Source organism: Oreochromis niloticus, unplaced genomic scaffold (genome assembly GCF_001858045.2).
Source record: "Oreochromis niloticus isolate F11D_XX unplaced genomic scaffold, O_niloticus_UMD_NMBU tig00001722_pilon, whole genome shotgun sequence".
NCBI classification, from domain to species: Eukaryota; Metazoa; Chordata; class Actinopteri; order Cichliformes; family Cichlidae; genus Oreochromis; species Oreochromis niloticus.
The window spans coordinates 109,956-122,883 of NW_020327459.1; the positions used below are offsets into that span (position 1 = coordinate 109,956).

General features: G+C 40.0%; 1 protein-coding gene across 1 annotated transcript; it reads right to left on the reverse strand.

Annotated features, from left to right (window-relative positions):
* Nucleotides 1-71: 71 nt before the first annotated feature.
* LOC109200516 (uncharacterized) lies at nt 72-5,840 on the reverse strand. Its single transcript, XM_019356107.2, has 3 exons — nt 4,932-5,840; nt 604-822; nt 72-398 (listed from the first exon to the last, which is right to left on the reverse strand). Exons 1-3 carry the CDS (start codon nt 5,423-5,425, stop codon nt 191-193), a joined length of 921 nt encoding a protein of 306 aa, XP_019211652.1. The 5' UTR covers nt 5,426-5,840; the 3' UTR covers nt 72-190.
* Between the last annotated feature and the right edge of the window lie 7,088 nt (nt 5,841-12,928).

The following is a 12,928-nucleotide window of genomic DNA, read 5'->3' on the forward strand; positions in this document are numbered from 1 at the left end:
TCGCAAGAGGGAAAGGAAACACTACTAACATTAAAAAATGAAGGAAAAATAGAAGGGCTGGAGCACTCAAGTAAGTCCAAAGGTTTTATTAGGTGCAAAAAAAGGAAAGAAACTAATGTTTCAACACCGTGTGTGTCTTCGTCAGAGTAACTCTGACAAATGTCATTACAAACTGAAGTTCAGTTGGTATCTAAAACCCAGCTATGTCCTTCAGGGCCAAATACAGTTCTGTGGCCGATTCCCAGTCTTGTGGCTGCTGCAGTGTGTTTTGTTGTACAGCCTGTTGTAAATATTCCTCAATGTTTGGATCACCACACAATCCAACCGGTAGCCCCTCCTCGGGAAACACATCCAGTTCCCTCTCCTCAACAGCAAATCCACAGTCTCTTGAACCATATCTGCAAAATGAAAATAGAACAGTGAAGGATTTTTTGCTGACAATATGGAACTATATAAATCAACGCATGCAGTGACATGTTATAAACTGCTCTATCATACTTATGTGTAAAATTATGAATATATATTAACCAACTTAAGCAATAACAACACCTTGCATTTAGTTCGATGCAAAAGGTTAATTCATTTTGTTAAGAACTCAAATACCTGTGAGGCAAGAGATAGAGTTCGTTTGGAATCCCCCCTGGACACGATGCAAGTCTGCTTGGCCGGATCCTGTGTTTGTTCCAGAGGTCTTTGCATTCATCCAGGTCTTTCTGTAGAACCCCTCTGAAGCAGAATCTCAGCAAGCATTGGTGTTCGTGGCTTCCATTTAAGTTTCCAGAGTCTCTTAGGTCTCCAAAAAAGTCCATCCAAAACTGAGACCTGGGTATATAATTAATATTTAAGAATCAATTTAGCTTTGTTCTTGGTCATTTCATAGGGTGTCAGGAGTTTTCCTGTATTGCAACTGAGGTCAGAATAAAAACGCTCAGACAGGTTTAACGTGTCTGAGCCCCGTGCAATAGTTGTCAGCCTTTTTATTCATAGTATTCTCAGAGACGTACAGGAAGAGATAAAATAGAACTGTGCAGGCTTCCTGTTGAGTCTGCACTTCCCCATTTAAGTGTAACTTCCCCATTTAAGCTTAATACTGAAAGAGCAAACACATTTAGATAAAGAAACGTACTTTTAAGCATAACATAATAAAAATCCTAGAATCCTAAAAAATCTCTTAACATTCCCTCCTGTTGTACATATGTATATGTACAGTTCATAGCTTATTGTATCAGTCTATGGCCACTTGTAAACATTTTTAGCCAAAACATCATAAAATAGTGGGTTTTGTGAGTATGTTATATCCAAGTGTCTATCTCATCATCATCTTCTTCATTCTGTGATAGGGTGATGCAAGCATGAATTGAAGCAGTTACTATTTTTGATGCCATGTTCTTCAAACAAGGTATGACACATGAAGTGAAAAAACACAGTAACAGTAAAAGAACACCAACAAAAACAAATCCTTTAATCAGCAGGGACTTCCAAGAGCCGCTTAAAAGCCACGTAAGCCAGTCTTCTGTATTTGTGGCATAGTCTCGTTGTTGTGCATCCCGAAGTTGTCTGAGTGTTTTCAGAGCATCAGTCATGTTCGGTGAGTGCACATTATCTGGAATGTATGTGCAACATGTGTTGTTAAAGAGGACACCTATCTCCTTTCTCGGCGAGAATCATGTCCAACGCTACCCTGTGTTGCATTACTGCAATGCACAGAGTGTCAATCTCCTGATCCCGTTCGTCGTTGAATTTACATGAAGCATTCAGAACCTTTTGTCTTTCAGTCCAAAGTTTAAATTCCTCTGGGACATCGGAACCCCATATGGAATCATGCTGCTTGAGGTCTGGGGTGCTTCGTCTTTTCCTTGTTGTTGACGTTGAAGTTGACGTGGCGTCCATGGTTATCTTGAAAGTGTGGTCAGATATGAAAATGGGAGTGCACTGACCTGTCCAATTCCCAGGAAGGATATCCCAGGCCATCCCTTGCACCCAGAAGGTGCCATTTGAGATGTTGCTGCTCTTCACGGGCCCTCCAGGAACGTGTGTCTGTACTGCTTTGAAGTTGGTGGTGGTGTTTCCCATTGGCGTGGATCCGGTTTGACTCGTCTGTTTCTCTCTGTGAGCTGTCTTGACACACCACAGGCACACATATTTCCTGTTTCTGCAGACTAATCGAACTCTTTTGTTTTTCTTTGTATTCATAGTCTATAAACCCTCTTTAATTCTACTAAATCTTGATCTAAAACCAACACCTTTATGTCACACTCACACTTCTAAATAGAGCCCTTTCAGACATCAGGAATCATCACACACACTGCCTTTTCTCCCAAACTTCCACTTCTTCACTCACTCTACTATGAACCTTTGTAGTGCTATTATTACTTTTTTTTTTTTATTTTTGTGCAGATCACACCCAATCACTCAAAACCTACTACTCACAGCATTCACACAGTCAAAATCACTGAAAATATGCTTCCATACGAGTATTTCAGACATGCTTTTCAAGATATATAGAGGTCACTCACTGTACATCCACAGTAATGAATTCAAACTCTATTTATACAATTGTAGTGAGCAAAACCAGCATCTCCATGCGCGTCACCGCTCCTCATTAGCTTGGTAGTGTCCACATATTTATTTAATTCAGCTTCTCAATCTTGTAGCTTTAGCTGTTGTATACAGGGTTTGGCTCATTAGTTGTTAGTATAGGTTTGCTCTTCATCTTAACAAAGTCTCATTTAAGATGACAGGTTTACAAGCAGGTCAAGTGTCTCTATTCACCTGATTAGTGTAGTTATTTCCTTATTTTCTTCATCTCATATATCATTGTACTGAGTTTGAGCAAACCTTGAGCTTGATTTAGACTACTTTTAACAATCATTCACCTCATATCATAACTGACTGAGGTGCCTCTTCCTATTAATAGTATGTCATTATTAATGTTATCATTGTATTGTTTTTCCTTTTTTATAACAGCAATAGTATATTACAATACACTACTTTACTACTAATATACAATAGTATATTAGTTTATATTTTATTATGTATCCATCACGGGTCTGTGTGAATCTGCAGCTTCACACCTTCCCAAGCTGGAGACATTTTCCTTGGCTGAACAATGACACAGCCGTAATATACCTTATGCATGTTGAATACACTAGATAAGCTCTACCTTAATTTAAGTTAACCTTAATTTAACCTTTTGTTTATTCCACTTCATTCCTCTTTCCATGCTTTAAAATACAACTCTTGTGTATGCTTTGATTTCTTTTGAGCATCCTTTTCAGTATTTATTTCTCCTTGGAGGGTTTCTTATAATTTAGTTGTACATTTTCCCTCCCACGTGGGACATTTAGGTGTTCTTTGGATTTCTCCATCTATATGCACTAATTTGTCCGGCACCTGGACATTTCTTTTCTAACCACTGCTCGTCAGCAGTGAGTTACCCATTTTAATCCTTTTAATTTCAATACTTTACAACTACACAACTGCGGCACCTTCTCTGGCACGAGAATCGAGAGAGGTAGTTGACACGGCCTTCTACTTTCAAGCTATTCTTGAAAGCGGTGTCATCTTTACGTGATGAAACACGACCTGTTTCTCTCTTTTCACCAGTACTTGGGTAGCCAACAGCAAACAAAATAGTGGAATAGTTCAGCCTCCTTATTGTGCTGTAAAATCAACTTATTCCACCAACAAAAATAAAACAACAACAATACCTTTTCAACGCGTACTACGTCTTACGGATCAGGTTTATCTAAAATAGCTTCCAGCCCCTTCCAGGCGAGCGTTTACTTCTAGAAACCCTTCTAAAATAGCTTCCAGCCCCTTTTTCAGGCGAGCGTTTACTTTTAGGAATGCCCCCTAAAATAGCTTGCAGCCCCTTTTTCAGGCGAGCATTTACTTTTAGGAATGCTACCAACCCCTCTGGGCAAGCCTAGACATTTTACGCGAGGTGTCTGAGTGTTAATATTCACCTGGTTACTGATTCACTGCCAGTCTCTCAGGTTTACCTCATCGACCCCCTACCGCCGTGGACCACTTTTAAAAACGCTGGCCAGAACCCGAATTCACGCTTCTGGTCTGGACAGGAGCTGTCGACAGACTTCAGCACGGGCTTCTCACGACGGCAGGACTCGATGAGGCTTTCCTGTGGGGTCACACAAAAGTGCTGTGTCCCATCCGGCTCGAAGGACCAAGAAATGTCAGGAGTTTTCCTGTATTGCAACTCAGGTCAGAATAAAAACGCTCAGACAGGTTCAACGTGTACACGGGTGAGACTCAGGGAGACTCACCCCTTGCAATAGTTGTCAGCCTTTTTATTCATAGCATTCTCAGAGACGTACAGGAAGAGATAAAATAGAACTGTGCAGGCTTCCTGTTGAGTCTGCACTTCCCCATTTAAGTGTAACTTCCCCATTTAAGCTTAATACTGAAAGAGCAAACACATTTAGATAAAGAAATGTACTTTTAAGCATAACATAATAAAAATCCTAGAATCCTAAAAAATCTCTTAACATAGGGTTTGTTACATTTTGGTCCCATTTAAAACATGCCACAAATAGATGTCAAACAAAGTAATGCATATTAGTTTTCCATAAATATTGTAGCGACCCTGCAGTAATGTTCTTGTTAAAAATGCTGTATTCTTTTCACTCTGTTCTGTGTGTTGATTGTGAGGAGTGGAGAGTTTGGTCTGAGTTTTTCATTTTGTATTGGCGTCGTTTAATCTAGGCAAGCATGCTCATTTCGGCACAACAGCTGACAGTGACCATTTTGAGTTCCTGCAATAAAGTGACGGCTGTTAACGTCTATCTCATCCAACTTTTCAACACGTCCAGCAGGACACTACTCTATTTTCTTAAATGCATGTAAAAAAACAACAACAATCTGATCAGCTTTCACTGTAGCTTACACCTACCAGACACAAATGTACCCACCTTCCTCTTCTGAAATAAGACCACCATGACTCGATGCACTGATTCCCAGTAGATGATCCGTAACTGTGGCTTGACGATCCAGCATAATAGTCCGTGTGCGCGTGACGGAGGGTACACTGTATTGCTGCCATAGTCCCATTCTCAGTCCCGAAGTCTGTTCGTAATCTCATTGGTATCACACCAAGACTCTTTACACAGTTTATATAATTGTGAGCTATAACAGCCGGGTTGTTGTTTGTTGCTCCACACACAAGCCACATCAGTCTTCTTGAAAAGCCATCTATACATCGTGACAGGGCCAAGCCAAAGGGTTTCAGTTTATCATAGCCATCTACATGCCATATGTAATTGGGCCCCATGGAGTGATACGTGCGTCTTGTGAACCTCCTTCGAGTTCTCAAAGCGATTCCTTGAGGATTTAGTTGTCTCAACAGCCTCATAACTACATCACGCTTGACACGCAGCTTGTGTTTTTGTTTGAGAACTTGCCACATTGTCCGATATCCAAACAATTGTCCTGGTCCTCGAAGCTCGGACAAAATGGCACGCCTCACCCCAAGAAGTGGAGAGATTCTTTTAAATGCGTTTTCAGTGTACGCATACTAATTGAAATGTCACGATTACACTTGAGCATATCCAGTATCACCTCGTATGTATGTCCTGAATCAAAATATTCTCGAATAGCGACAGCTATGTTTGGGTCACCGCTAATGTTCATGTTTGAAAAAAATGCGCTACAGGCAGAGTAACTTCCGGTTCCAAAGATGAACAGCGCGGACGTCCAATCAGTGATGTCTCCTGTTGCCGACTGGTACCTACCCTTTCCGGTTTTCTTAATGTAATTGTGCTTCTCAATTTGTTTTTGTGATTCTTCTTTTGTTTTTGTGCTTCTTAATTTGATTTTGTGATTCTCAGTTTTGTTTTTGTGCTTCTCAGTTTTGTTTTTGTGCTTCTTAATTTGATTTTGTGATTATCAGTTTTGTATTTTTTGCTTCTCAATTTTGTTTTTGTGCTTCTTAATTTGATTTTGTGATTCTCAGTATTGTTTTTGTGCTACTCAATTTTGTTTTGTGATTCTCCATTTGTTTTTGTGTTTCTCAATTTTGTTGTTGTGTTTAGCAATTTGTTGGTGTGATTTGCACTTCAGGGCCTCTCAATTTTGTTGTTGTGTTTAGCAATTTGTTGGTGTGATTTGCACTTCAGGGCCACCGTAGGAAGTAGTTAAGTTTCAAAAACAAGGAAGTTTTAGCAGAATTTTGGAAGTTTTCCATTCATTTCAATGGGACAAAAAAAAAGCATAAAAAGCTTAATATTTTAAAAAAGTATAATATTTAAAAATACCAAAAGTCATAGCAGTCGTCAGCAGAAATAGCAGAATAGTTTAAAATTTGAACGGTGAAAATCGGCTGAAAATTGTGGAAGTAGTTAAAGTCCAAAAAATGTACGGAAGCAACTAGAACTAGAAAAATTTGCATTTCCTGCGAAAATGCTGTGTGGATGCCTTAACGCTGAAGCTGTCTGCTGAAAAAGATGAAAAGTTGCATGGTGGTGAAAAGAACATGTCGCCCTGAGCAGGAGTCGAACCTGGTCCTCCTGGTCTCAAGGCAGCTACTCATCTCACTGAGCTAAACTCATTCTCTCAAAAAGGAGGAGGAGAGACCGACAATTCTGCTAAAATGAGCAGAAGCTGCTGAGAATTGTGCTGAGAAGGGGTGAAAAGGCTGAAAATTTTGCAGAAAAGAGGTAAATCAGCAGAATTTCTGCAGAAAAGAGGCAGAACAAAAGAGAAAACTGAAAACAGGTTTTGCCATGACCGGGATTTGAACCTGGCCCTTCTCGTCTCAAGGCAGCTGCTCATCTCACTGAACCAAACTCTTTCTCTCAGAAACAAGAAATGGAGAAACTGACAATTTTGCTAAATGAGCAGAAGCTGCTGAGAATTGTGCTGAGAAGAAGTGAAAAGGCTGAAAATTTTGCAGAAAAGAGGTGCATCAGCAGAATTTCTGCAGAAAAGAGGTAAAGAAGCAATAAGTTGCGCTGAAAAGAGATGAATCAGCAGAATTTCTGCTCAAAGGCGGCTATTCATTTCCCTGAGCCAAAGTCATTCTTACAAAGAAGAGGTGGAGAGACGGACAATTCTGCTGAAATGAGCAGAAGCTGCTGACAATTGTGCTGATAAGAGGTGAAAAGGCTGAAAATTTTGCAGAAAAGAGGTGAATCAGCAGAATTTCTGCAGAAAAGAGGCAAAGAAGCAGAAACTTGCGCTGAAAAGAGATGAATCAGCAGAGTTTCTGCTCAAAAGAGTTGTCTTTTTTCTGAATACAGCCAAAAAAGCTGGAATTTGTGCTGAAAAGGGGTGAAAAAAATGAAAATTTTGCTGAAAAGGGGTGAAGAAGCTAAAGTATACTAAATCAAAGTATTTGTGCCAAAACATAGTGTTTCTGCCATATTGTGGTACTACTACATTACAACATGAATACGGATTAAAGATGAAAGAAACTGGCAACAAATTTCTCCACTACAAACCAGTCTGATACCACTTCTTTGCAGTGTTCATGTTTACTAAGGCACTACCCAAAAGGCGCCACAAGAGGGCACTCCAACACAACAGATGAGGTGAATGAGCAGAATTTCTGCTGAAAAGAGGCAGAAGGTTCTGTATGTAGAAAAAGAAATACTGTTGAACCATGTGTGAAATAAATAAAGAAATGAAATGAAAGAACAACCTGGTTCTGCTCAAATTCACCAATGAGAGGTACTGCCTCAGTCTGCTTCATCAGGCTGTGTAGTTGTTTCTGCCATGGAGCGTTAACAAGAATCTGAGGTCCATATTAGAAAAGCTGCTAAAATCATAGAACTTTGCAGAATTGTAATAAATTAGCAATATAAATTACAGGTCTGTGATAGTGTATAAATTTGTAGTGAAAAAAAAAAAACGTGGACCAAGGTGGGATTGAACCCACGACCTTTGAGCTGCAGAGCCGTGTCATTACTGATTGCGCCACCTGGAAAGGGGGCGGCGGTCTGAAAGACAGATACTTGGGCAGTCAGAAAATAGATCGCGGTGAGAGGCGAAAAACGCCGTTTTTTGGAGTTACAAAACGTCGTGTAACTCAAAAACTAGGAGGGCTAGCAGCATAATTCTTGTACTGGGTGAATCAGCGGACTTTGGTGTATTTTCACTGTGATTTTCATAGCTCGTTCTACCTCCGTCGCGGAGATATGACGAGAGAAGAAACGGCTTCATTTCCAGAGTTTGAAGACTGAGAGAAGGACAGATTTCCACCCCTCAAACAAACGTAATTCATTGCTCAACGGTAAGATAATTGTAAAAACTGCTTCCACTGTGAGTGTCAGCAGTGTCTGAAGATATATTGGCACAAGCCTCATGTCCTAACTTTGCTTTGTTAAAGAGATATGGCGATTTGAAAATGCCTCCCGTTTCAGAATTTCAGCTCTGAATTTCAAAACCTCCCCATAGACTTTGAATGGGGAGTATTGAGACCTTGTGTCACTCCGAGGCAAATTGCGAAAAAACGGTAAATCTCACAATAAAGATAGTGACATTGTCTGAAAGCCAGCAAAAATACCTACGTTTTGATGTATAATTTGTGGGGGTTGAGTGGAAATTGAGCGAGTAGCAAGAAGTTGTTTAGACATGAAGAGAAAATTCAGAACGGACCAGCACTCACTCTGACTTAATTGCATAGCAACCATAGCAACGCATGTATTTTCTGAAAAATCACAATTTTGCAACTGAAAACTTAAAGAGAGATAAGATTAAAACGGTAGAAGATCTGAAAAAGCTGAATCAAACAGGAATAGCCCAATAATCTGAGAACATTTTAAAGTTTGAATGGAGTTTCTAGGTGAAAGTATGACAAAGTAGTTGAGTTTCAAAGACAAGCAAGTTTTAGCAGAATTGTGGAAGTTTTCCATTCATTTCAATGGGACAAATTAAAGGAAAAAAGTGTAATATTTTAAAAAGTATAATAGTAATAAACACCAAAAGTCATTGCCGGAAAGAGCAGAAAGAGCAGAACAGTATAGAGTTTGAACTGAGAAAATCGGCTGAAAACTGAGGAAGTAGTTAAGTGCCAAAAAGTGTACGGAAGCAACTAGAGGAATAACTAGAAAGCGAAAATTTCAGAAGAAATTTTATGTGTGCCTATGCCGCTGCTAATCACTGTAGTTTGCCATTCATACAGCTACAGAGAGCAAAACTCAGAAGAGCAGCCATTCTCCACCATGAACTATGGTAAAAACAAACACCGCTCACGCTTCACAGATAACAGCTTACAGTTTTGTGTAAAGATGAAGTTACTTCGTACAGCGCCGATTTGCAGACGCTGTGCACACAGGTTCATGAGCAGAAGTCCCATTGTACCACGGCAGATCCGACAATGTTTGCATGAACACGCTTTGAAGCATTACGTTATGGACCACTTTTCACACATGGTTGGTGTACCCAAACAGCCGGCTGTAGCTTTTCCACTCACAGCCCGACACACACCCAAAAACAGCCGAGAGAGCACAGACTACGCCCGAGAGGCGTGATTGCAGGTGCCGCTCAGGGGGGTCCACCTCCCCTGCAGCGGCACTGCAGACCACGCCCCGCCACACATATCAAACACGTAAAATAAATATTTATGCACTTTTGCATTCACTTTTTGTTTTTTGTTATTTTTACACAGTGTTCTGAATGATGAACAATGGTCTACAGCCAATCTTGTGTATTATTATACAAACTTTGGTTGTAAGATTCAGATAACTATTTAATAAAAGCTAAATATTTTATATGAGAATAAGAAAGAAAAATATATCTTTGTGTCCACCTTTCTCTGTTAATGCCCTACCTGGCCCCCTGGCAAAAGCTTTGCTAGATCCGCCCCTGCACAGTTACCAGCTGTCAGCTACACAAAAAAAGGAGCTTGGTGTTTATTTGTCTGTCAGAAACAGTTCATAACTTCCCTTCAACTCATTCATGTCACCTAAGGGTAAACCTGTTTCTCCATCACCAGTTCAGCTCTGATGATTCAGTAAGGACATCTCCTGATTTCATCTTCATGCTCCAGCAAACATCAGCTGATACTAGAAATTAAAATCAAAAGAATTCTAACAACAGCTGATCAAGCTTAAACGTGCTGCTGTTGTTTAGCGCGATAAACAAACAAGAGAGAAAAGCCGATCATTGATCAGTTTCATGACTGAAGTTTCAACAGGCGAGAGAATGACAGGGGAGGCTGTCATAAAGTTCAACATCGGTAACATCGGTAACTTAGCCCGCACACAGCTGTATACAAACTCCGTAGTGCTAGCTAGCACGCAGTACGAGTTATTGTAAGTGATTGAAAAAGTCAGCACAACGAAAATAAACTACACCTAAACTCGGTTTATATCTGACCCAAATAGAGTGCAGGTCATAACTTCTTACCTGAAATTCAGTTCACCTCACGCTCCTGCCTTCGCTTTCCCTGATCCACGATTGACCTCCGCATTAGCAAACACCGGTCGATCGGCGGTAGCCTCACCGCCTTGTATGTGTCGTTCGCGGCATGTCCTTTCTGTCACACACCGGTGGATAGCTGCCCTCTGTTGTAGCTCCACCACCAAACAACTCAGTTATTTTTCCACATCGACCAGCATCATCGGCCCATATAAACTAAAAATAAGTCCAGCTAAGACACAGACCCTTGCCGAGCGATCGGGCGATTAAACAAATTTTAGCCACCTCACTATCAGCCAAGCCTGGGTGGTTTTTCACAAAGGGTCGCTAGCCGCGCTAGCTAGCTAAGCTAGCGGCGCTAAGCTAGCGGCGCTAGCTAGCTAGCCAGCCGGCTATCAGCAACACGTAAGAGAACTGTTGCTAAATAAACTACACCTAAACTCGGTTTATATCTGACCCAAATAGAGTGCAGTCATAACTTCTTACCTGAAATTCAGTTCACCTCACGCTCCTGCCTTCGCTTTTCCTCATCCACGATGACCTCCGCGTAGCAAACACCGGTCGATCGGCGGTAGCCTCACCGCCTTGTATGTCTCGTTCGCGGCATGTCCTTTCTGTCACACACCGGTGGATAGCTGCCCTCTGTTGTAGCTCCACCACCAAACAACTCAGTTATTTTTTCCACATCGACCAGCATCATCAGCCCATATAAACGAAAAAATAAGTCCAGCTAAGACACAGACCCTTGCCGAGCGATCGGGCGATTAAACAAATTTTAGCCACCTCACTATCAGCCAAGCCTGGGTGGTTTTTCACGAAGGGGCGCTAGCTAGCTAAGCTAGCGGCGCTAGCTAGCTAGCCGGCTATCAGCAACACTTAAGAGAATTGTCGCTAATATGGGATGTCTTGATAAAACGAGCAGATATTTGAAGTTTACACACCTACATTCTCGCCTGAAAATATCTTAAAAGTGTATTTTGTGACCTAGAAACACGAATAAAAGACATATAAAACGAAGTGGTGTCCGCCATTGTTTGACTCGGTAGAGGCATGCTATGAATTGTGGGATATGTAGTTTTCACCAAGCATGGCACCCTTTAGGCCGTACTACTCCCGGTATACCACTAGAGAGAGCCAACACACCACAAATGAAGTCTGTTTCTATGGTGCCAAAAGCAGAATCTTTCTCAGGGGCCTAGAAATTGGCCTAAATTTGCACTAAAATCTAAATATTTCAAAAACTATAAAAGTTATATACACCAAAAGTCACACCATACTAGCCCAGCTCCAGCCGCACAAAATGATGTAACATATGTACCCCTATTGTCAAAACTGTTTGGCAGAGGAGCGCGGGAAAATTTTCACTAAAATATTAATATTTAAAAACTTAATAGTCATAAACACCAAAAGTCATAGCACACCATTCCAGATCCAGCCGCACAAAATGAGGTAACATATATGAAGCTTTTCTCAAAACTGCGGGGCGTGATACGTGCCGAAATTTAGGCGGAAGATGGAGAATAATAATAACTAGAAAAATTTGCATTTCCTGCGAAAATGCAGTGTGGATGCTGGAACGCTGAAGCTGTCTGCTGAAACTAGCTGAAAAAGCTGAAAAGTTGCAGAAATTGTAAAAACTTTGCAGAAGCAAAGGAACTTTGCTAAAATGTAGTGACTTAGCAGAACTGCAATATCTTAGAGGAAACATAATACTTGGCAGAAATACAATAGCATAGCAGAACTTAGCAGAAATATTGTAACTTACCAGAAACAATATAACTTCTCAAAAATACAAGAATTTAGGAGAAATAGTATAAGATAACAGAAAGAATATATTTAGCCAAACATTCTTAAACATACAGAAATACTATGATTAGAAAAAACAGTACAACATTGGCAGAAATGCTGCGATTTACCAGAGATACTGTAATTACTATTAATATTGAAATTTAAAAAAAAAATACTATGTTTTAGCACAAATATTGTAATTTGACAGAAATACTATCAATCGGCAGAAATACTATGTTTCAGCAGAAATACTCTGGTTTAGCACAAATATTATAACAAAGCAGTAATACAATTATATAGCAGAAATGCTATATTAGAAAGAAAAATGTAATATAGCAGAAATACTATGATTTAGCGAAATACTATAATCAGCACATATACTGTAACATGACAGAAATTCCTCCACTTAGTAGTAATACTGTAACATAAAACAAATGTTATGATTTGGCACAAAAACCATAATTTGGCAAAATACTATGATTTAGCAGAAATACTATGATTGAGCAGAAGTACTAAGATGTAGTAAAAGTACTTTGATTTAGAGAATACAATTATGGAGGAGTAATACTTTAAAATGGGAGAATATTGATACACACACACACACACAGAGCTAAAGGGAACAGTATTTGTGCCATGGAGTGTTAACAAGAATCTAGGTCCATATTAGAAAAGCTGCTAAAATCATAAAAGTTTGCAGAATTGTAATAAATGATGAATATGAATTAGGTCTGTGATAGTGTATTAATTTGTAGGGAAAAAAAAA